At 41.7% G+C, this 25516-nt stretch overlaps 1 protein-coding gene across 1 annotated transcript; it reads left to right on the forward strand.

Annotated features, from left to right (window-relative positions):
- Positions 1-282: 282 nt before the first annotated feature.
- TICAM2 (toll like receptor adaptor molecule 2) lies at positions 283-14880 on the forward strand. Its single transcript, XM_032626112.1, has 2 exons — positions 283-365; positions 13427-14880. Exon 2 carries the CDS (start codon positions 13482-13484, stop codon positions 14187-14189), a length of 708 nt encoding a protein of 235 aa, XP_032482003.1. The 5' UTR covers positions 283-365; positions 13427-13481; the 3' UTR covers positions 14190-14880.
- Positions 14881-25516: the final 10636 nt, after the last annotated feature.

The following is a 25516-nucleotide window of genomic DNA, read 5'->3' on the forward strand; positions in this document are numbered from 1 at the left end:
AGGGACATTAAAAAAGAGAGAAAACAAACAAAAAGTACCGCAGGGACAATTACCCTGCGCGAGCTCCCCTCCTCCGCCCTCCCGGCCTCTCCTTCCCGCCGCCCAGAGACTTCCAGCCTCGTAAAACCCGTACTCCCTCCGGCGAGGCCGGCCTTGAAGGGTTAAGTGGCGGCGCGTCCCCGTGGGGAGGGGACTCGGCGGCCCCTTGATTTCCGCGCGGCGCGGGGCCGCGGGCGTGGGGCGGGGTCTGCGGCGCGTAGTGGGCGGGCCGCCTCTCCTTCCCGACGCCCACGGGAAGTCGCGCAGCGCTCGGCGGGCGAGGAGGACGGAGCCACGGAGGAGCTGCCGCGCCGCCCGCCTCCCCGGCAAGTAGCGGGCGTCCGGGAGGGTGGGCTGGGGGCCGGGCAGGCGTGGGGGTGGGCGAGTCGGCCGTCCTTCCAGCAGAGTTGCCTTGCTCTGAAGGGAGCACACCCGCCAACTCTCTGCCTGTCTTTTAAGTTTGATTTTGACTAGGAAACCTATCTTTTAAAGAAACCTCAGAACCCTAAGCAAAGAGCCCAGCCTCTGAGGGCTTAAAGGTTCTGTGGGAGCCTCCTCCAGGCACACTTGAGCCAGTGCAGAAAGTTTTGGTTTTGGTTTGCTGATTTGGGATCTTGTCGCAAAGCTAATTTGGCTAAAAATAATTTGGGCTGGCAGCTGTGAGCTCGTTTTCAGAATTTTGTTAGTTAGGACCTCTCCAGTTTTTCATGGCAGTAAACTTTGGTTTTAAAAGTCTTTAAAAATAATCTTAAATAGTGCGTTGGTTATAAATAGAGATAAGCAACTCCATTTTATATCTCACTGAAATCAGAAAGTAGATGGTCACATATAGAATAATGCCTTACATTCTCCTGAAACAAAGTAAATGTTACTCAGAGTTCCAGCTGTATGTTTGGACGTCTTGCACCTCATCAGTTGAATCATTGGCTCCCTGTGGTATTTTTAAATTTATTCGTTTAACAAATACCTGCTGATAACTCGCCTTTAAATAATCCCCACTAGACCAAACGTCTCCTCCTAGGTCCCACCCATTTCTTTGCTCCCTTTTACTTAAAAAGACGAAAGAAAGAAAAGAAAGAGAATGAGAGAAAGCTCTTTGAAAGACTTGCCTCTAAGCCTTTATTTCTCCTCCTCCTGTTTTCTCCTCCACACTCTCATCTCAGGCTTTTTGTCTCCATCACCCCCATGTCATTTGTGAAATCCAGTGTCTGTGTACATTTCCACTTCCTGTGACACAGTTGTTCGCTCCTTCCTCTTTGATATTTTTTCTGCATTTGGCTTCCAGGTCACCACCACCTTCTTCTACATTTCCTTTCACCTCACTGGTCACTGTTTCTGTGTCTCCAGGCTTTTCCTTCTTTTCTCAACCACTGTTAGACTGCCACAGTGCTTGGTTCTTGGCCATATTCTCTTTTGAGCCATAACTTTCTCCCAAGGCAATTTCAATCCCAAGCCATATTTCATGACTATAAATAACATCTATAAGCTGATGACTTCCAAATTTTTCTTTCTAGTTTTACTTCTGTCCTGAGCTCTAGACGCATGTGTTTAGCTATTTGCTCAACATCTCCACTAGGAAGTCTGATCAGCATTTAAATGCAGTATGTCCAAACAGAATTACTGATACACACCCACCCAGTCCTCTTCTGTTTGCCCCTCACTTACCTTCCTTATCACAGGAAATGTTACTGCCATTCAGTGAGGCTGAAACTCTAGGGATCATCATCGACCCCTCTTTTCAGCTCTGACCGCACATCCAAGCATCCAGCAAACTCTGTTGACTCTACCTTGAAAAGATAGCTCAAGTTCGACCACATATTATGGGCCCTCTCTAACACAAACCACAATTCTCTTTTACTGGACGACAGTGAAGACTCTGATTTGGTCTTCCAGCTTCTACCCTTGCTTCTCTATAGTGTTTCTCCAAACAGCAGTGTTTTTTTAAAAAATATCTAATCAGAACTTTCACTTCGCTTCAAAACCTGGTGGCTTCTTATCAGAATCATAAAAACCAAATTCTTACCATGGCTCAAAGCCCTGTGTCATCTCACCCCTGACTGATTCCCTGGTCTTATCTTCTGCTTCCCACCTGCCTCCCCCCGCCCCGCCCCCGGCCCCGACCTCTCAGCTGGAGTGGCTCTGATCCTGCTCCTGTTCTCCTTGCCTGCAGCAGGCCTCTGCTAGGCCATCGCAGGCTGTACACCTTCACTTTCCTCACTCCCCTGTTCACATACTGTCTCAGGGGTTACTGCCTTAGGCCTGGTAACATCTTCTTGTCACTGATCCTCTGGGTTGGTGGCTGTTAGATACTGAGCGCTGTTCTCTAATATTCCACGAAGCTTATGGCACCGTTAAATCCTTATTGGTTGCTAGGACTCTCTGATATTGAAAGTGCACAAGCAGCTTTCTCTTGAGTCTCACTTTGATAAAATGTACAAGTTTGCCCTTACCGTCTGTGTTTTTATAAAATGTTGTTCCTGGTTTGGAGAAGGTTTGCCCTTTAAGGCTAGTTCTCATTCTTAAATATAGAAAATGAAAGGAAAATACTCTGTTTACTGGAAGGAATATGCAGTATTTTTTTTCAATTCCTTTGCTTCAGTGGGAAGCAGTAGTCTCTGATTCAGAGTGTTGTTGAGTGGTACCAAAAACAGGTAGTTTTAATGGGAAGAAGAAAAATGAAGGCACTTGTTCAGAGAATATTATACACGTCTTTAAGTTGTGTAGTGACTGAGCCAGTGTCAGAATAACAAGATTCATAGCAAGATTAAGTTCTCTTTTTAAAATATGTGGGAATGGAAATGAAAAACAATATTTTCATCTTCACGGAAAGCTGTTGGGGAATAAAAGACCGTTTAATTTACATAATGTTTATTTGTCATTTTAATCCCAAGGAACTAGTTCTGTGATGTTACCAGTAGAATAGGTACTATTAGGCTGGCCAAAAAGTTTACAGAAAAACCTGAAGGAACTTTTTGGCCAACCCAATACCTTCCTCTCTTTTAAAAGAACAGAAACAATTTTTTTTTTCTCATTTCAGATTTGGGATTTCAGATACTTGAATAAACATATACAATAGAAGTTTAAATAAAATTTTAAAATAAAGGGATTTGGAATATGGAACAAAGAGTAGGAGGGTTAAAGGAAAGCCATGAGTAAAATCATGATCAAATCTCCTGCCCCAAGCTTCTGTATGTTGATTAGACAGCACTCATGGACCTGGACCTTCCTAGCAGCTGAGAAAAGAGACAGGATCCACAGGAGAAAAAGACGGTGCCCAGGGGAAGACCAGTTTGTGTATTTTTGTTTTTCTACCTGATAGAAGCAATTTTTAAAAAATTAATTAAACATTTACTTGCTCAAGGACCTGTTTTAGGTACTGTGGAGATGAATATTCTGCCTTCCAGCATGTGTAATTAAGTAAGATATCGGAGGACCTCTGTTGGGTTTAGAGTTAGCAAATCCAGACTATTGGAAAATTTTCATGTAGATTAAAAAAAATCAAAAACAGGAGATCAAACAGTTAAACCTGGAGGTGAGCTCAACCCATCCAAAATGTGCAGATATGACACGTAAGGTATATACTATTTGAGGCATTGAGTGAATGTGACCTCTATTTAAAAACACAAAATCTAGAGAATAATGTATTTACTAAAAAATCTTCTTTTTTCCAGATTACATTATCATCGTAGAAAAAGGGTGTATAGATATAGATACATGTACATTCACACATCTACCATACACAGCTAACCAATGTTAACTTTTTGGTATACTTCATTCCAATCTATTTTCTCTATAGTTTGTTTTTACAAAGTTTTGCAGTATATTTTATTTTATAGTCTATTTTTTCCACTTATTGTTATGGAAGCATTTTCTCATGTCGTTAAAATAATTCGTAACATTCATAAACATTTTGATGATTTAATAGGGTTCAACCATATGAATAATATGACATAGTTTATGTTGCCATTCCCTACTTTTTGAACATTTTGATTGTGTACCTCCAATAGAATGTTGGCTAGCCTATGATACTATGTACAAGTTCTCTAATAATAAAATATAGTCATGTAACTCATACTTCAGAATTGCAATAAAATGTTTCCATAGATCCTGTGACAGGAGAAAGCTGAGCAAGTTTGAGAAACAAAAAAAGACACGCATGTAGGGAACTGGGGGAGCAGAGGGAAGAAAAGCATGAGATAAGCTTGGAGCTGAAGGAGCTGGATCATGCAGGGCATCCTTGCCATATTAAGAAATTTTGATTCTAAGAGCAGTAGGAACCCATTGCAGGGTGTAAATGGTAGTAATTTGATCAGTTGTATGTACTTAAAAAGATCGTTGTGGCTGCTGAGTGGAGAATGGATTAGAATGACCAAGAGTGGCTGTAGGAGACCGATTAGGAAGGAGCAGTGTAGTAGACTAGGGGAGAGATGTTGATCTAGAGTGAAAATGCAGTGGGGAGGGAAGTGGAACATTTTGAGATGTGTCTTACAGGTTGGCTTGCTGACAGCTTGGAAGTGAAAGTGTATGAGTGGAAGGGGAAAGTGTCAGTGATGCCTGAGGTTTCTGGCTGTTGTAACTGGGCAGATGATGGCGCCATTTTCCATGGTGGAGAAGTCTGGGAAAATGAGGTGGAAGCTACCTCCCAGGCCAGCAAGGAAGACAAGTTAAAAGTGCTGTACGACACATATTATAAGAAATATGAGCAAGATATTATGGGCAGCCGGAGGAGGAGTACTTAACCTGGAGATCAAAGGAAAAGCATTCTGCCAAATATGACCCTTGAGCTGTATCTTGAAATGAATGTACCATATTTATATTCACAGAGTTTTTAAAAATGTAACGTAATTGCTCATTAAAAAATCCATACATTTGGATAAGCTGGTCCCTATTTTGATTGAGTCAATAATTTATATGCTAAGGATGATAAAGAGCTATCTGTTCAGCTGTCTCTCAACTTGAAAAACTGTTAGGTCTCATATTTGGAATTGTCTAATTTCATTCATTCATTCAGAAGGTATTGCTGAATGCTGACTATGTGCAAGACTCTGGAGATACAGTGACAAGCAAGACAGATTTGGTGTTATTCTGATAGAGTTTACAGTCTAATGGGAAAGATGAGAAACTAAGCAGATACTCAAACATGTAATTAATTGTAGTGTGACTAGAGCCATGAAGGGAAGATACAGGGTTTTAGACTCCTACAGATCCCTAACATTTCTTTTTTTTTTTTTTTAACATTTCTAATGCAAGCTTTGGTACCTAAAATGAAAAACACAGGCACTAGCTTAGTTAGACTGTAAGTATCAATGGGTAATATTTGATAATTAATCCTTTTCTTTATACTGGGCCTTTGCTATCCTTATGGATTCTGTGCAAGTCCCAAAAGAAGAAGATAAATAAATGACAGCGGACTCTCAATAATGTTATTTCAATAAAGAACAGGTGGATTCAAATTCTACCCATCCTCTTCCTGAAGATATTGATCACCGTAGTTGGGATTTTATTTTAATAAAATATTTCCAGTGTGAAGAAGTCTGAAAGAAAAGTCTGCATGTTCCTTGTCTGGCCTGCTCAGGTCTATTCTGTTGGGTCCTGACAATAAATACCACGGGTGATACAGGCCACACGGCTCCTGTTGGAATTCTTCAACTCTGCCTCTGTAGCATGACATTTGCCATAGGCAATACAGAAATGAATAGGCATGGCTGTCTTCCAGTAAAACTTTACTTATAAAAACAGGTGGCACACCATGTCTTGCTGCTGACCTGCTGTAGTTCCCTGGCCTGGATTTGGATGTTGTATCAATCATAGTTTTGTTGCAGAGAACAGAATCTACTATAGCTAGTTTAAGCAGAAAAGTGTGCATTAGAGGATATTACAAAATGTACAATATTACTGGGTAAGTTGAAGAGCTAGAGTCCACGTTGAGTTTCTAGGAATACCTCAGACCACCACCTACCGTACTGGTGTAGTGGCGCTGGAGCTTTTTTAAAATTTATTTATTTATTTTGCTGCGTTGGGTCTTCGTTGCTGCGCACGAGCTTTCTCTAGTTGCGGCAAGTGGGGGCTACTCTTCGTCATCGTGCGCGGGCTTCTCATTGCGGTGGCTTCTGTTGTGGAGCACGGGCTCTAGGCACACGGGCTTCAGTAGTTGTGGCATGGGGACTCAGTAGTTGTGGTGCGTGGGCCCTAGAGCGCAGGCTCAGTGGTTGTGGCGCACAGGCTCAGTTGCTCCGCGGCATGTGGCATCTTCCCGGGACCAGGGCTTGAACCCGTGCCCCCTGCATTGGCAGGCGGATTCATAACCACTGTGCCACCAGGGAAGTCCGGAGCTGGAGCTTTTGCCACAACCATGAAACCTCCCGCCAGGTCAGCAAGCTGCCAGCTCTGAATCACACCAACTCTGCTAGAGCCTTAACCAGCAAAGTCACTGCCTCAGGCTCTGCCTCCCTTCATATTTAAGTCACACTAGTAAGTACATCTGATTGGCAGAACTTAAATTACATCCAGAACCTTAGCTTCAAGGAAGTCTAGGAAATAGAGCTTTTAGTACTTGTGGCACAGGAAGTACAGGGAGGTTCACTAAAAGGAAGTTGGAATAAGTTTTGCGTGAGCAAATCTGCAGGATCTGTTACAGAACGCCCCTTTGGCTACTTAATATCCATACCTTCCCTTCTTTCCATACTTAAACCTCCAGCAAGAAATGTGCTCTCTTACAATATAATGCAGCCATCCCTGATTTTAAAAAAAGCAAAGTGCACTCACCTTCTCCCAAGAAGCTAAAACCCAAAGTTCTGTAGGTCACCACATCATCTGCAGTATTCATCACAGACATTACCCTGGGACCTAGTACCCTCAGGAGTTAGGTGGCCTCTCTCCTCTCCCAGGGAAAGGGGGAGTAGGAGAGAGAGCTGCCCAGTGACCAAGAGGAGAACAGCTCAGCTCTAAGAAGCTCCCATCCATACTTTTCATCCTTTCTCTCTACTAGCCAGTTCCCTCCGTTTCCAAGCATTCTGAGTTCCTCCTCTCTTCATGGAATCCTCTCCCCACCCTATGTTCGTTTGTAGCTGTTGGGTTCTTTCCTTCTTAGCTAAGCTTTCCCCTCCCCCGCCCCCTCATCCTCTAGACTCTTGAGCGTACTGGTGACTCCCACCATCCCCTGTAACTGCTCCGGTGAACCTCAAGGGGCTCCATGCCTTGGACGCCGACCACTGCTCGAGGTACTCTCCTGCCTTGGCTTCCGGATTCTGTGCCTGATTTTCCTGCTGCTCGGGTGCCACTCCTCCCTCTCCTTTATGGGTCCCCCTCCTCCAGGTGCCCCTCAGGCATTGATTCTGTCTTCAGCTCTCTTCCTTCTCTTTTCTTTCTACTTGTTTTCAGTTACTCACAGATTTGAGCTAGTGTCAAGGTTTTCTCTCCCATCAAGATGCTCTCCTCAGCCTCGGACCTACATGTGTAAGTACCTATTGGACAGCTCCTCTTCCAGGTCACAGGCACCCTAAGCTCCCTGTGTCCCAAACTGGATTAACTGGTCAGCTACATCCAACCCCCACACCCTGCTTGTCTCAGCAAACGACTCAGCGAATGTAACAAGGCATAGACTTGGGAAGCGTACTTGATCCTTCTTTCTCTGTCACCCTCCCAACCCCTGGCACCTCCTAACGTATCTTCATCTCCACCATAACTTCCTTAGTTCGGGGCTCTGCTTTCTCATCTAGGTTACTGTGACAGCCTCTCAACTGATTGTTCTCCCATCCAGGGCCTTACAGTCCTTAAGCCTAGTCTCTTTACTCTTGTCTAAAACAAGTCAGATTGTGTCACTCCCCTGCTTAATAACCCACCAGGGGCTCTCTGTCTGCCAACACGATCAGGTTCAAAGTCCTGAACCAAGTAAACTAGGTTCCTTACTCACTCTAATTCTTTTTATCTCTCCATCCTTATCTCTCATCACTATCCTCTCCCCTCACACCCCTGCATATTTGGACTTGAGCCATCTAAACACCTGGTGCAAAATGATCCTAATACACTATCCCCTCTGGTGCTTCAGTGGTTTTTTTTTTTGCAAGTGCCGCTCCCACTGCCTGGAAACTGTCCGCCTCTCGGCCTTACTGATGCAGTGCTCCCCACTGCATGTCCATCCTGAGTGCTCTGGTAGCACCCGTTATTTGAATGAAGCAGCAGTGCAATGAGTCTTAATCATCTGCTTATCCTGGGTCCACATCCCTAAAACCCAGCAGGTCTTGGTGCAGAGTAAGTTTTCATCAACCCTTATTAATAATGACAAAACCTATTTATTAATTGAATTAAGGGAAGAAACTATTAATTTTGTATGTATTTTCCACAAGATGGTGCTATTCAGATAGGACAGACAACTGAAAAGTTCTCCAGGGCTAAAGGATCCAAGTACTAGATGCCTAAATGTTCGTTAAATGTGTGAAATTTCAGAGGCAGTGATTTAAACACATAAGCTTTTTCTGTGGTAAATGCGTGGACAGGTTGAAAATGGTTTATGCATATGTATTTTATTATCAGATTAGTACTGATCATTGTTTTACTTACTGCTTTTTGGGACCCTCTCTTCCCAAGTGGTCAAAATTTTTTTAAAATGGAAACAGTAACTCTTAATTCTAGGGCAACAAACTTTTAAGGAGGGCTGTATTTGGGTTTTTCAGAGATACAGGACCAGTAGGTTTTATAGAGAGAGAGGGAGGGAGGGTGGGAGATTCATTTTAAGGAATTGGCTCATGTGACTGGCGGGGCTGGCAGGTCCCAAATCTGCAGGGCTAGAAACAGACAGGAGGTGACTGCAGTCTTGAGTCTGAAGGCTGGAAACTCAGGTGGAGTTTCTATGTTGCCATCCCAAGGCAGAATTCCTTCTTCTTTGAGGAACCTCAGTATTGCTCTGGCCTTCACTTATTGAGTAAGTTCCACCCATACTACGGAGGGTAATCTTTACTCAAAGTCTACTGCTTTATTTATTTTAAAAAAATAGAAATATAGTTGAATAATACAGTATTATATTAGTTTCAGGTATACAGCAGAGTGATTCATTATTTTTACAGTTAAAGTCTACCGCTTTAAGTGTCAGTCTCACCTAAAAAATACCTTCAGAGCGACATCTGGACTGGTGTTTGGCCAAACAACTAGACACCGGTAGCCTAGCCCAGCTGACACATACAATTGACTCTCACAAAGGTCTTGGTGAGGAAAGTAAACTTTGTATGAAAGAGAAATTCACACTGAAGTTTCAGTTTTTAGTTTGGGACAGGGGAGAGAGGGCTGATGGCTGTAACCACCCTGAGGAACCTCCTGGGAAATTTCTGCATGGAGAGGGGCTGTCCTGGGATAGGACCCAACGGGTGCTGCCCTCACTCTCCTGCAGCCACAGAAGTCTTCTGCTGGGAGCAAGAGTACACAGAGACACTAATCAGCATTGGGTGGGGCTGAGGAAGAAGAATAACCTTGTGGACATGGTAATCTCACCCCAGTAGCCTCCATCCTGTATCATTTATACTGCAAAATGAGATTGGGGTTTGGGGCAGTCCTAAGGAAGGGGTTTTGCTTCCTCTTTTACTGAGAACAATGAAACAGTCAAAGGGAACTTCTGCAGGTGTCCTCTGCCACATCCACTCACCCCCCTGTAGGCACACAGCTTAGTTCTGCCTTCTCTTATTGCTACTAAAATGAAACCGTAAAGTTTTCTTTAGCTTCTTTGTTATGTATTTAATAACAGTATTAACTGCTGACATTTATGGAGCACTCTTCTAAGCCATTTGATCTTTGTAAAAACCTTAAAGGTAGGTATTATAATTATCACCATTTTACACATGATGAAATCAAACGCAGGGATACACGTACAGTAATTTGTACAAAGTCTTGCAGTTTTTTTAATAGTAGGGCTGGGATTTACATTCAGGCAGTCTGATTCCAGAGCACGTAGTCTTAATGAGAATGGAATTTTTTATTTGTCTCTTGCATGCTCTGATTCTTCTTTATCTTCTTTCTTATTTCCTGTAACATATGTGCGCGCTTGCCCAGTGTGCATATATGCCGTGCCGTTCTTTTCATCTTACTCCTATTGGATGTGGGGGGATTCCTTTGGCACCTTTTTTGCCTAGATATAGAGTGAATACATTCTGGACTCTTTACTTCTTATCCTGGACCTGTTGATCTTCCCTTCAGAACTTCAGTTTAAGGGCTCCATTCTGATGGGTTGTATCTTTCCACATTTCTGTTGCCCTGAAGGGATGTGATTAGCTCAGTTGGGCTGTGGTCAATAGTAATTGGTAGTTTTGGTCTTAGATCTTTTCTGGGGCAAGGGCTGGAGGTGAAGGTGTCATTCTGTCAAGTGAAAAGCAAAACCAAAACCAGAAAAGGTTCAGTCTTACAGAGAGCGATTTGGCCAAATCTATCACTATGACAAATGCATTTGTCCTTAGATACAGAAATCCTGTTTAGGGCAGTTATTCTGCCGATGACCTTGCACATAAATGACCTTTGTACAAAGTTATTCATTGCCGCGTTGCTCTTGATAGTAGTAGACTGGAAACAAATCACATACTGAAGAACGGGACAGTTATGGTACATTCACATGCTACGAGATTACGTAAACAAGAGCAGGTTCTCCGTGTGCTGATATGGAAGGCTCTGAAGTTATATTACTAAGGGAAAAAGCCATCTACTATCTATCTGTCTATCTACTTACCTACCTACTGCTGTTTGGCAGTGTATGTGTATATATACATTAATACTTTTTTTAAAAGAAAGAAAAAATATATGTATTCATGAGGAAATATTGGAAGGATATAGGAAAAACTAATAAAAGCGGTCACCAGTAAGAGGCCATGGGGGCACCAGGATGGATGGGAAAGACAAGGATGGGAGTGGGACTTTGCAATATAAATATTTTCAAAGTGTACCCTTCTAAAAAAGTAAATAAAAAAATGCACACACACACACACACACACACACACACACACACACACACACACACACGTTTTTATTCCTGTGAACAGTGGTCCTGTGTGCCTCTCCCTTGCAGCCACCTTCACTCTCCTCCCGCTTAGATGAGGGGAAGGAGCTGAAATCTCTGTGTTTTAACCCTAATGCTAACTGTCCCTGTTGGAGGAGGAGGACATCGAAGAGGCTTTGCAGGATTCTCTGTGACAGCCTTCTCCCCTCCCCTATTTCTTTCTGCGTTCCCTGCCTTCCTTCTGTTCTCTTTGTTGATGGAGTTAATTAGCTCAGGGTGAGCACAGTCAGGTTCTCCCCGCTTCCTTCCAGCCTTGAGAACCCCTGTGAAGAATCTGGACCACTTCCCCATCTCTGACTCACGTGGTGGTGGGAAAGGCAGATCTCCAGCGCAGAACTTCCCGCATCTTTTCCCCTTGGCTAACTCCTTACTCTCCTCTCCAAATTAGAAGGTTATGGTGAAGTTTTCAGACATTGTCACTAATTTTCTTCTCGCTGGTCTGCTTCCGGTGGCGGGGGGGTGGGCAGGAGTGCTTGGAAGTTGGAACAGCACATCGTAGATTTCTGCAGTATTTTGCTGTTTTTTGCTGACCAGTGTTTAAGAAAAATGAGACGTAAAATTGTAATTTTTATTCATAATGTAATTCTTTGGTGGTTTATTTTTATTTATCTCAAAAGATTCTGTGTTCTGACTCAACACACCATTTTACCTTAGAAGTTTTCAACACTTTTTAGTGAAAACCTTTTATATCACTTCACATGCACTCATCTGCAGCAACTAGTGATTAAGATAATGAAGTTAAGTTGGTTTAACAAACCTATCTCAACGAATAAGTGAAGATCATTTTAATTGATGCTTTAATAGATTTCTCTGGATAGTTTTTTTTTTTTTAATTCAGGGGAACCTTCTTTCACAATTCTGCACGGTAAAACTTTTTTCATGATACAATAAAAAAGTCAGCAGTTAATCCTAACCAGTGAAGAGAGTCTGAGTTCATTTAGGTTTATTAATTGGGATATCAATAGCATTGGAGGGTTGTCATGCCTTAGACTACCACTTGGTGGCTGGCGCAGTATACTGTGGATCAGAACCTGAAGTACAGACAGAATAAATGACAGGCAATAGCCAGCAGTTCCCTCACTATTCAGAGGCAGTAGCAAACCCTTTCACTCCGTATATACATTAGAAAACAATTCTGTGTTTTCCCTTGTTTTTTCTTCCCATAACAGTTTTTCACCATTTTTGCTGAATGGTTTCTTCTAAACCTGAAATATTTTGATATATGTAGCTATGTTACTTAGGTCATAATGAATAAAATTCTGATTTCTTCTTGAGCTCTGGTCTTTGCCAATGAACAATAAATAAAAATGTTTTAGAATATAGCCTATGGGCCCATAGTTTGAAAACATGGAATTTATAATTATCTATTCTAAATTTTCTGTCTTTTGATAAAAAAGAACCCCCCTTGAAACTGCCTGTTTGGGGGTTATATTAACAACACTGCAGACATTATCTGAAGATTTATTTAAATTAGATTTACATGGAGTACCTTTCTTTCACAGCTGATGTAATTCTTACACTCTGAATTTAGAATCTTTAAAATAAAAGAACAAGTATAGACTACAATGATTATTTGTTAATTTCACTGGTGAAAATCACAAGGCTTTGTTTCCAGATTTCACTTCTAAACCAAGATGTTAATTTCTCCCTACGTGAATAAATGTGTTCTTAAGTATTCCCAAGATTAGCTGGAAAATATATTCCTTACTTTTCACAATCCTTATTATAGTTTCTGCACCAGCCCCACTACAACATGGCCTGATCCTAGACAAACAAAAAAGCTCTGAACCCATGAATTCTGGGCAACAAGTCATTTGACATTTCAGATCTTCTCTTTGTTCTGAGTCAGTAGAGCTGCCTGCTAGCCACCTTTAGGATATTTGTATTCTGTTTTGTATTTGTGTTTGATACAAAAACAAATTTTATGTTTAATGTTGGAATATTTGGTTTCTTTAGGTTTTTCCTGTTTCTAGCTTACACAGTAATTTGGTTATGGAGAGGTTGGATTTAAACTCCATATAGGTAGAGTTGATATGGTACCTTTTCTCTAAAATACCAAAGTAATTTATTTTAATTTGGAAGTTTATAGTGTGGTTATAATACTATTTAAAATTTCCAAATGTCTCCTGTTATATTAAACTGGACCCTCTGTTTAACTTACCCTTGACTACCTGTGGTAGCCCTTGTGAAGCTCAAAAAAGACCAGTGATTTTCCCAATGATCTGTTTGGCAATTCTTTCTTAGAGAACTTTATATTATAATCTTTTTGAGGTTTTCGGGGTGAATGAAATTTTCCATTTTTAATGTTTTGATTAAGTTTATGGTATTCTTCTGCTTTGTTATTTCTCCTTTTAGAATGAAATGAAATGCTGAGAAATAAAGCTTTCCTATTCTGATTTGGATCTTTATAATGGGTATTGGAAAGTCTAAAACGGATCCCTGCCCTCTTTCTCTCTCTTGGGGTAAAAGCCACAGTGTGGATACGAGTCAAAGACAGCACAAGTCAGATTCCAAGAAATCTGAAGAAATGTCCCTGAGTGACACTGCTGCTCATAGCAATACAGCAGAGATGCCAACAGGGGAGCAGGAGGGAGCCAAGGGAGTGGAGGAGATGCCAGAAGAGGAAGCAGAAGAAGAGGTGTTCCTCAAATTTGTGATACTGCATGCTGAAGAAGACACAGACGAAGCCCTCCGAGTCCAGAATCTGCTGGAAAATGACTTCGGCATCAAACCTGGAATAATCTTTGCTGAGATGCCAGGTGGCAAGCAGCATTTACAGAATTTGGATGATGCTGTCAATGGGTCTGCCTGGACAATCTTATTATTGACCAAAAACTTTTTAAGAGATACCTGGTGTAAGTTCCAGTTCTATACGTCCCTCATGAACTCTGTTAACAGGCAGCACAAGTACAACTCCGTCATCCCCATGCGGCCTCTGAACAACCCCCTGCCCCGAGAAAGGACTCCCTTTGCTCTGCGAACCATCAACGCCCTGGAGGAAGAAAGTCGTGGCTTTCCTACACAAGTGGAAAGGATTTTTCAGGATTCTGTATATAGGATACAGCAGGCTATATGGAAAGAGACCAGAAATACGGTACAAAGGCAATTTATTGCTTGAGACGGAACACAGAACACACAGCAGGCTCTTGTTTTGTAAAACAAATGATTTATCTCCACTTGAGCAAGCAAATTTCTAGGAAGAGTTTAGATGAAAGAGAACCTTACTCTTACAGAAACTTATGGAGCCCAAGAAAGATAAATTTCTGCAGGACAGTCTATAGGATTGTGGTACTTTTCAATGTTTCCATAAACTTGAAATTGTCAGTTTCAACTGTTTCCAAAAAAAAAAAAAAAAGAACTCTGTTTCCTCTCAGTTTTCCTAGTTCATGATTACAACAAAGGATATTTTAAATTCATATTCCTCGTATTGAACTTGATCAAAACCTTATATGATAGACATTTAAAAAATACAATAACACTGATTTTGTTCTCAAAGGAACCGCAGAAAAAAATGGCCTCGAGAGATCCGAGCGCCCTCACTTTCGAGGCACCTCTCATGAATGTTGCAACAAAGTGTTCCCGGTGTTGTCACCCAGAAATAGGGATAGCCAGACTAGAACATTTAGAATGTTGAGTGCTGATAAATATGAAACCCAAAATAGATGTGAGAATGGTAGGGCTCTTTAAAAGAATCCAATCAGGGGCTGCCCTGGTGGCTCAGTGGTTGAGAGTCCGCCTGTCAGTGCAGGGGATGCAGGTTCGTGCTGCGGTCCGGGAGGATCCCACCTGCCGTGGAGCGGCTGGGCCCGTGAGCCATGGCCGCTGAGCCTGCGCATCCGGAGCCTGTGCTCCGCAATGGGAGAGGGCACAACAGTGAGAGGCCCGCGTACGGGGGGGAGGGGGGGGGGAATCCGGGGGAATCCAATCAAATGTGTTTCCTTTCTGTTTGAATTTGCATATTTGGAGGCAGTTCCCACCACTGATTAGTGGCCCATTAGATGGTATTGTGGTCAGGGACTTCGTGCCTAGTATTGACATGACTCCTGGAGCTGGAAGCCCTCCATTGTTGCCCGTTGTGTGTGACCAGGAGCTTCTGAAAGGTGTATGTATCCTTGGCCAGATGTTCTCCTTTAAAATCAATAACCTCTCCTATGGCAGCTGTTAAAAATTCCTCTCTCACACAATGCCCTATCAAGGAAATATTTCTCAACTAGGTGATCACAGAGCCTGACTCTGTGTGTGTGTGTGTGTGTGTGTGTGTGTGTGTGTGTTGTAGATCACTTTCAGACTTGGGATAGAAGTGGGCGATGCGTTTTCTGGCGTTCTCTTCTAGTGCCCCACACTCATAGCAAACCAGAGGCCCCAAGAGGACCGGGTCCTGTCTTTCACAGCCGTTCTGCCCCAGCTGAGATCGAGGGAGAACCACCAGGTACAGACCAGGGACAAGGCGGAGTGTGAATCAGGTCATGTTGTAATGAGAAAAGCACCAGATGGGAATCAGGAGACCTGGTTGTTCTAGTCCAGTCTCTTTCACTGAGGATGAATGGGACCGCCGGCAAGCTATTTACCCTGCTTTATCTATGAAAAGAAAGGATTGGATTGATGAATCTGTAAAGGCCTTTGTCCTCTCCCAGAATGTGAATAACTAGGAACCAGAAAAGGGAGCAAGCAAAAAAAAGGTAGAATTTTATAACGTGATTTTATAATAGTTGCAGGAGGCTTCATATATATGCTCAGGATGAAAGGATATTGTATATGTTTACAGTGTAATTGATTTCTAATGCTTCCCATTACATTTTTATAGTCACAGAAAAATACTACAATACGTGCTTACTCAGATTTTTTTTTTTTTTTTTGTGGTACGCGGGCCTCTCACTGTTGTGGCCTCTCCCGTTGCGGAGCACAGGCTCCAGACACGCAGGCTCAGCGGCCATGGCTCATGGGCCCAGCCGCTCTGCGGCATGTGGGATCTTCCCTGACCGGGACACGAACCCATGTCCCCTGCATCTGCAGGCGGACTCTCAACCTCTGCGCCACCAGGGAAGCCCCTCAGATTTTTTTTTTAATTTTAAAATTTTTTTCTAGGGACCCTTGAGCAAAACCATTCTGCCCTATTTTTCTTTCTCTTTATTCCCACTTCTCCATATCCCCTACTAACACTAGGGTCTGCTCACAGCTTTCTACAGTCTGCCTCTTCATAGTCATGAATCAACACGTTTCATAATCCTGCAAATAAGTCAAACCTCCCCCACTACTAGTACTTATCAAAGATGAGATTCTTCTCTTTGTGTGGTGACTCAAAGTTCCCTTCTATCATATTAGCATACTACTCACTTTTTCTTTCAGTTCTAATGATAAGCATTTTTTTTTTTTTTTTTTTTTGCCACACTGCTTCCTGTATCTCCAATTTCATATACAAATAAAACATTAACCACCCACCCTGCCTGCCTGTCAAAGTTGGCACATTTAATGCTGGATGGTATTTTTTAAATAAGTGTTTTTGTTTTTTACCTTTGACTAAGCTTGATTATTTCCAAGTCCAGTGAAGACTGTGGAAAAGTGTTTTGAAAAGAGGCATCAATCTGTACTCCACAGAGCACCAGGCACAATGTCTCACTCGATTTGAAGTTACATATATATATTTTTATGATGAATAAAAATGTTAAGTACTGAATAACTGCTGAAATTAACCGTTGTAATAAGGGATTATCAAAATAGCTAAACTGAGGATGAGAAGAGGTAAAGGTGTGACGCTAGTCGTGTGAGTGTGTGTATACACGTGTACACGTGTATAGATTCAGACTTGGAAATTCTGTAAAATTTTGCCACATGCTGGAGAGCATCCATTTTGGTTGTCTGTGGGTCTCATTGCCCACCCTGGAGCTTCACAGAAGAACCTGAGTTATGGGCTTCCCTGGTGGTGCAGTGGTTGAGAGTCCCTCTGCCGATGCAGGGGACACGGGTTCGTGACCCGGTCCGGGAGGATCCCACATGCCGCGGAGCGGCTGGGTCCATGAGCCATGGCCGCTGAGCCTGCACGTCCGGAGCCTGTGCTCCGCGACGGGAGAGGCCATAACAGTGAGAGGCCCGCGTACCGCAAAAAAAAAAAAAAGAACCTGAGTTGTGCCTTGTGTGTCAGGATTCTTTCAGCTGTAAGAAACAGAAAAGCCGATGCCATGTGACTTTTACACTATAAGGTAAACTTACTATCTCACCTAACATTAGGTCCCCTAAGGTATGGTGCTTCAAAGGTGTCATTAGGGCCTTCCCTGGTGGCGCAGTGGTTGAGAATCTGCCTGCTAATGCAGGGGACACGGGTTCGAGCCCTGGTCTGGGAGGATCCCACATGCCGCAGAGCAACTGGGCCCGTGGACCACAACTACTGAGCCTGCGCGTCTGGAGCCCGTGCTCCGCAACAAGAGAGGCCGCGATAGAGGCCCGCGCACCGCGATGAAGAGCGGCCCCCACTTGCCACAACTAGAGAAAGCCCTCGCACAGAAACGAAGACCCAACACAGCCAAAACTAAAATAAAATACATTTAAAAAAAAAAAAAAAAGGTGTCATTAAAAACCCAGTTCTTATATACAGTGGAATATTGTGCCACCTTAAAAAGAAATAAAATTCTCATACATGCTATAACGTGGATGAACCTTGAAAACACAATGCTAAGTGAAAAAAGACACAAAATGATACATACTGTATGGTTCCATTTATATGAGGCAAATTCGTAGAGGAAAAAAAAGAGAGGTGACCAGGGGCAGGGGAGAGGGAAGAATAGGGAGTCATGTTTCATGGGTACAAAGTTTCTGTTTGGGATGATGAAAAAGTTCTGGAAGAGGGTAGTGGTGGTGTTTGTATGACATTGTGAATGTATTTAATGCCCCTGAATTGTATGGTTAAAATGTAAATTTTATGTATATTTTACCACAGTAATTTTTTAAAACCACATATGGTCTTTCCATCTTTTTGTTCTGCCATCCTCAGTTTACCAGCTGGACTTTCCTTAGAGTTGTACTATGGCTGCACCAGTGTTAGGCACAGATATTGAAGCATCCAGCCTAATAAGACAGTGGGAGTGGTTCACCCAAGTGAGGAAAAATATTTCTTCACTGCATTGTTGAAAATTGCTTATGGTGATAATAAAAAGCCATCTGACTTCTAATTGGTTTTATTATTATTTTTAAATTCTCTCCACCTGCATCCAGGCGGACTTCTCCCATCACCTCCCCCTCCCTCACACTGTTGAGTCAGATGCCCTGGTGTTTTTTTCTTTGATGTTCACCGTGTATCTTTATTTCAGTTTTATGGTATTTGAGTATTTACATTTTCATCTTTACAGATATCTTTTTAAAATGTTTTAAATTTTATATTGAAGTATAGTTGATTTACAATGTGTTAGTTTCAGGTGTACAGCAAAGTGATTGTTATACATATACATATATCCATTATTTTTCAGATTCTTTTCCTATATTGGTTACTACAGAATATTGAGTAGAGTTCCCTGTGCTATACCGTAGGTCCTTGTTGGTTATTTTATATATAGTAGTGTGTATATGTTAATCCCAACCTCCTAATTTGTCCCTCCCCCCATTCCTCTTTCCTGTTTGAAAACAAACCATAAGTTTGTTTTCTATGTCTATGATTTTTTTTCTGTTTTGAAATAAGTTCACGTGTATCTTTTTTTTTTTTTTAGATGCCACATATAAGCGATATTATATGATGTGTATCTTTCTCTGTCAGGCTTACTTCACTTAGTATGATAATATCTAGGCCCATCCATGTTGCTGCAAATGGCATTATTTCATTCTTTTTTTATGGCTGAGTAGTATTTCATTGTATGTATGTTCCACATCCTCTTTATCCATTCACCTGTCAATGCGCACTTAGGTTGCTTCCATGTCTTGGCTATTGTAAATAGTCCTGCAGTGAACATTGGGGTTTGAATCCCACCTGCGTCGTCTATAAATAGTGATGTTATACAAGACACATAATCTTCCTGGGTCTCAGTGTTCTCATCCAAAAATGAAGATAATAATGCCTCCCTGGTAGGGTTATTTTGAGGATTAGATGAAATAATACCTGCGAGGTGCTCAAATAGTGCCTCACACATAACTACCATACCAGTTCTATCCTACTAGAACTATTGTTGTGGCCTACACACATTGACTCTGCAACATGGGATGGGGCAGAGGGAAAATATAATTACTTGCAGCCTTGTTCTTGGAACCATTGTAGCTCGTAGGGAATAGATTTTTAAACAAAGAGGAAGCGAGATGCTAGGCCTCGTTTCCATGTGCAGGACAGTTCCCTCCAGGCACTGAACATTGAGAGGAGCACCCTGATCTGCAGGAGATGTGTGAGCTATAGCTGTTGGTGTGGAGGAAGCTGGGGGCAGGGAAAACGCGGCAGCGGGGCCCCATGACTGTAACAAGTTAGGGAAGTTGGGCCATAGACTAGAAAAGCAGGAAAGTAGACCAGCTCTGAAGCCTGTTCAGGGGAATGGCCCGCCCAGGTGCGGATGACTTCAGCTGTGTTTGTTTGCTCTTGGTGCTCAGAAGAGGTAGGTACATTTTGCATATATTTGCATTTGAGCAGGGTAACCCGTTTAACTCAGCCCTCTCCTGGGGCTCAGGAACTGGCAGATAATTTTGTTTTGGCTGGGGATACAGGCTGGATGAAGCCTGGTTAGACTGTTTCCCCTTGGGGTGGGTGGAGGGGTAGTGAGACAAGCACTCATCTGCTTTGCTTCTTCCTGTCCTGACTAACTGGATTTCGACCCTGCGTTCCAGGTTGCTTGCTGGCCTTAATCCCTTCCGGTGCAAGTCAGGGCTGTTTTCCACTTCAGTCCCATGTTGTTCACTTTTGCGGGTCCTAAAGCCTTAGTCGGGCCTTGGAGTGGACCGAAAACCTGTCAGAGCCTCAGGCCTCCTCATGTAAGGAGCAAGGGAAGTAGTTACAGAAACAACTTCCTTGGGTCCTCCCATCCCATGCAGCTCATTCCTAAATCACAGGCCTGCGTAGCTGGTGAGGTGAGATCTAACACGTCTGCCCTGGGTGTCAGCCCCGTGTCTGTGCCTCTCCTCCACGTCACACTCTAACATTGCCCAGTCTGTGTCACCTGATGGGCTATCACGGAACATGACTGTGTACTCTGTACTTGTGGGAAGGGCTGAAGGGTAAGGAGGAGAGTTCAGAAAGCTGCCAGGCACCTGATGAAATGAAACCATAGTATCTGAAAATTGACGTCCTTAAAGCAATGACTGAAAGGAATGAATGAATACAGGAGACCAGTGTTTTTGTCCATGAAACCGATGTTTCTCAGGAGATTCCAAGTAGAAAGAAATGTGTTAGGTTTTGAACACTTAGTGGCTGGGTGGGAACAATATTCTTACCTAAATTTGTATTCCAAGTCATACTTGGCAACCTGCGTTGACAATTAACACATTAAGTATGAGATGGAGTAAATAATACTTGAAAGTGCCGTTAATTAATAACTCAGAGTACAAAAATGATTTGATGAAAAGCACAGCAAGTTAACCTGTGGAGGAAAATAAAAGACGGTGGTGGCTCCTCCTCCCCTTTGCCAGTACCCTGGCTTCCACAACTGTTTACTCCATCCTCTACCCTGGTTCACACCTCCCTCCCTTTCTGGCAGGAGCCAGAAAAGTTCTGGGGGAAAAGAGCTTCTTTATTTGGTATAGCATGCCTCCCTTCTCTCCAAATAGAGTCAGTTCTGAGTCATTTTACTCTGAGGTGAATAAATAGGAATGCCTTTGTTAGCAAATAACAAGAACTTGCGTTTAATCAGTTTCGTAATCTAATTGGGAATGTGCCTTCCAGCTACCGCCTCAAACAACAGGGTTCAAACAAGGCAATCTCTACAAACGAGCTTCTCCCAGGGGATTTCCGTGGTTACATTGGATAGGACATGTAACCCACTTTACAGATTGCTTAAGTATATTTTATAAATAAAAACACTATCACATGAATCTAAAATTATGTTGGGCTGGTGGTTGCACAATTTCACAGACATGCTAAAAACTGTTGAACTGTACACCTTAAATGGGTAAATTTTATGGTCTATAAAATATTGCTCAGTAAAGAATGAACAAACAAAACCCCACAAGGTGCAACAACGAAGAGCTGTAGTGATTTGGAAAACAATTTGGCAATAGCTAGTGATGTTGAAAGTGACAGTATCTTGTGAATCTAGCAGTCCCTCCTCTGGATTTGTACCCTAGAGAAACCCTCTCACAGGTACCCAAAGAAGCACATGTAAGGAGGATGTCTACTGCAATATTCTTTGTAATAGTAAAAAACTGGAAACAATCTAAATGTCCATCAGTAGGAGAACTCAGAAATACATGATGGATCATATGGTAATTTTTAAAAATTTAATTTAGTTTATTTTTTATACAGCAGGTTCTCATTAGTTATCCATTTTATACATATTAGTGTATACATGTCAATCCCAATCTCCCAATCCATCCCACCATCTCCACCCCCGCCACTTTCCCCCCTTGGTGTCCGTACATTTGTTCTCTACATCTGTGTCTCTATCAGAAATACATGATGGAAGGTTCATACAGTTGAATACTATAGAGCATTTAAAATAACTAACAGCTACATATATCAACATGGGTAAATCTCAGAAGCATAATGCTGGAGAGGGTACAGCAAGTTGTAGAATAATATGGACAAACATACCATTTATATAAAGTTATGAAATGCAAGGTGGCATTTTTTTAATGGAGACACACATAGGTGGTGGTATATTATTTCCATGCTTTTCTGTATGTTTGAAATAGTTAATCATTTTTTAAGTTCACACATACTGATGGTCATGTTAAGTGCTAGAGAATTTCCTTACACGTGCAATGATTTGAGGAGTGGAAAAAAGAGGAAGACTCAACAGAGAAATCAATCAATCATATGCTGGTACTAATAGGCTTCATTTTTTGTCACCTACTGTGGCAGGCACTTTACTTCCATTATCTCCAATATTCCCCAGTTTCTATATGGCTGGTCTTATTATGTCCAATATGAGTGACAGAAAGCTGAAGCTGGAGACATAAGTCATAAGCCAAGATCAGGGGCTGGTAGTTAATGAAGTCATTGGAATATCAACTGGTCTGGCTCCAAGTCTTGGTTGCTCTTAGGCTCCATAATGCGGCATCTCAATGGGTCTGTTTTCTCAAAGTGGAGAATCTTAGGAGAGGTCTGTAGTACAAAGAGAAAACCATGGCAATTTCTAAGTAAAAACAAGAAGTGACATGGTGAGGTGGCCCTATTTTTAGTCTTCTTTGCCTGGTATGAATAGCTCATGACTGGGAGTCAGGAGATACATGTCCTAACTCACTGTGCTGCTGTCTAGCTAATGTTTCCAGTCTTCAGTCTTTAGGATGGAGGTTTTGACCTAAGTTTTGCTTTGGACTTTTGTTTTGTTTTGCTTTGTTTTATTTGCTTTCTTTGCTCGCGCTAGGTGTTAAATATGGTAAATGAAACACTGCTTTGATTTAAAGGGAAGAAGAAAAAATTAGAGGGACTGATAAGTGGGGATCAGTTTTATTTCGGGAAAACTAGTGTTGCAGAGCTCCTGGATACATGTAACTATGTGGTTTATTGGGTCTTTAAAGCAAAAAGGTTCAGCAATGTATGAAACATTGACTAAAGGAAACAAATACATACACTCTGGTCTATGAGTTTCAGAAGGGCCTAGTTCCAACAAAAATTATTTTTGTAATGCTTGGATCATACTATAGGTAAAATTACTATGACATAGAATGTCGTGTGTTTTGATGAGAGTGCAGCCTATGGAGCCACATTACCTGGGCTCAATCCTGGTTCTACTATTTACTCCTTGGGTACCTGGGCAAATTAGTTAAACTCTCCATGCTTCAGTTGCCTCATTTGTAAAATGGAGATCATAGTAAAGACTACATCTTAGATTTGTTGTAAAAAGTAAATGGGTTGGGGCTTCCCTGGTGGCGCAGTGGTTGAGAGTCCGCCTGCTGATGCAGGGGACATGAGTTTGTGCCCTGGTCTGGGAAGATCCCACATGCCGCGGAGCGGCTGGGCCCGTGAGCCATGGCTGCTGAGCCTGCGCGTCCGGAGCCTGTGCTCGGTAATGGGAGAGGCCACAACAGTGAGAGGCCCGCATACCGCAAAAAATAAAATCAAATAAAAATAAATGGGTTAATACAGGTAAAGTGCTTAAGAAAGGGGGAATAACTCTTTCATCCTGACTTAGCCCATTATTCAAGGCTGACTGCTAAGCTATTAGCTAAGCAATTAGATCCAGATCTTGATAGTTGCTCTATTTTTTTCCTTCCAGACCATATTGGTTCACTTTCCTTTGATAAGTTTGCCTAAAGCCAGGGAACAATCCATCTGCCACTTAAACAAGAACAGATTTATTGCTTTTAACTTAAAAAACGTCTGTAAAGGTGAACTCCATCTTTGTGGGCCTCATCTACATGCCTCCTTCTAGCCCTGCCTGGGTGGCTGTCAGACTCAGAGGCTGGGCTCTAAAGGGGAGGTAACAAAAGGATCAGTAGTCACTGACCCAGTGACTCTAATACTTTCTTTGCTTCACTGTGTTTTATATTGGCTGAAGAATGGGAAGGCTCCCAGCCATTCATTCACTGGTCAGTCTAAGTGTGTGCTGTAGTAGCTTCTTCATTCTTCTCTTCAAGCAAAGAGAGGAAGGTGAGGGCAGCTCTAGTCCTGATTGGAACCACTGGGGAGCTTCTGGCATTGGTTAGTGCTCTGCTACATGGTTGGCTTGGGGAGTAGATAATTCAGACTACCCAACAATTGGGGACCTAGAAGAACAATAGGTCCTGGTTACTATCCTTTTGCTAAGATATTTCTTTTATTTTTCTTTGTACTAACTCATTAGGACCCAAGCTGTTTTCTGTGATTATAACCTACTCAACTTTAAAAATTTAATGTAGTTCTATTTAATTTTAAAAATACATAATATGTTCAAATACTTAAAAATTCAAAGGGTACAATGAAGCACTCCAGTTTCCATTCTCAAAGCCAGTTAATATCGTCACCTCTTTGTTCTCTTCCAAAGATACTCGATGCATATACAATCAATAACACATGTGCATATGTACATGATTTTACATCTATCATACCTACCAATCAGTATCAGCAGTCATCCCATTTCAATACATGAGGAGCTTCCTCATTTCGTTATTCATATTGACTGTCTAATATTTCATTGCTTCGTTGTATCATTTCCTTTAACCAGCCCCTGTTGATGGACTTTTGGGTTGTTTTCAGTCTTTTCCATTACAATGTTCTTATAACAACCTTGTATATATGAAATTTTGTACATGTATGAATGAATATATCAGTAAGATTAAAGCCTAGTAGTTGACTTGCTGGGTTAATGAACGTTTTTTGTAGATTTTTTACTGCCAAAGTGCTCTCCACAAACGTTGCATCAATTTATACTGCCCCCAACATTATGTGAGAGGGCCTGTTTCCCCAGATCCTTCTGAGAATGTGTCACCAAATGTGTCGGTCTTTGCCAATCTAATAGGTAAAAAATAGCATCTCAAAAAAATAGTATTGTCCAAGTTTAAGTTGGCGTTTTTAAAAAAGTGAGGCTGAACATCTTTTCATATGTTTAAGAGCCTTTGGTGTTCCCTTTTCTGTGAACTATCTGTGTACACCCTTTGCCCAAATTTCTATTGGGTTATTGGTCTTTTCCTATGGATTTCATAGGAGTTCTTTATGTGTGGGATAAAGTAGCCTTTGTCTATGATTTAAGCTGCAAATATTATTCTGAGTGTAGGTTTTGACTTTGCTTATTTTTTCCCATGGAAACTTTTTTATTTGAAAATAATAGAATTAAAAAATTTTTTCTTTTATCTGGGCTTTTTATTTTTTCTTTTCTTTTTTTTTTCATGCTTAGGGAGGATTTCCCCATGTGAAGATTATTAAAAATTGTCCTGTGGTTTCTTCTCATACCTCTATGGTTTTGTTGTTCACATTTAAAAGTCTTTGACCACTATGGAATTTATTTTGGTGTAAAGTGTGAGATGTTGGGGTAATTTTTTTCTAGTTGCTCTAACACCTTTTTGTGATAATCTGTCTTTCTCCAATAGTTTTAAATTCCACTTTTATGATATAATAAGGGTTCATGTACGAATTTTGGGTCTATTCCTGGACTTCGTAGTATTTCCCGTTCATCTGTCAATCTGTTCATGCATACTTATCATACTGTTTTAATTATTGGCACTTTATAATATGCTTTAATATCTGAGAAAGCTAATCGATGCTTATTACTTTTCATTTTCAGAATTTTCTTTTCCTATATTATATTTCATGAGTATGAAATATTAATTTTAACATATTACTATTAAAATATGTTTATATTGCTTCAAAAATCCTTTTGTACTTTTACATTATGGCTTAGTTTAAGAAGA

The sequence above is a fragment of the Phocoena sinus genome, chromosome 3 (assembly GCF_008692025.1).
Source record: "Phocoena sinus isolate mPhoSin1 chromosome 3, mPhoSin1.pri, whole genome shotgun sequence".
Taxonomy (NCBI): Eukaryota; Metazoa; Chordata; class Mammalia; order Artiodactyla; family Phocoenidae; genus Phocoena; species Phocoena sinus.

Coding starts and splice junctions, on each gene's coding strand:
- TICAM2 (XM_032626112.1), top strand. CDS start 13,482: ATGGGTATTGGAAAGTCTAAAACGGATCCCTGCCCTCTTTCTCTCTCT.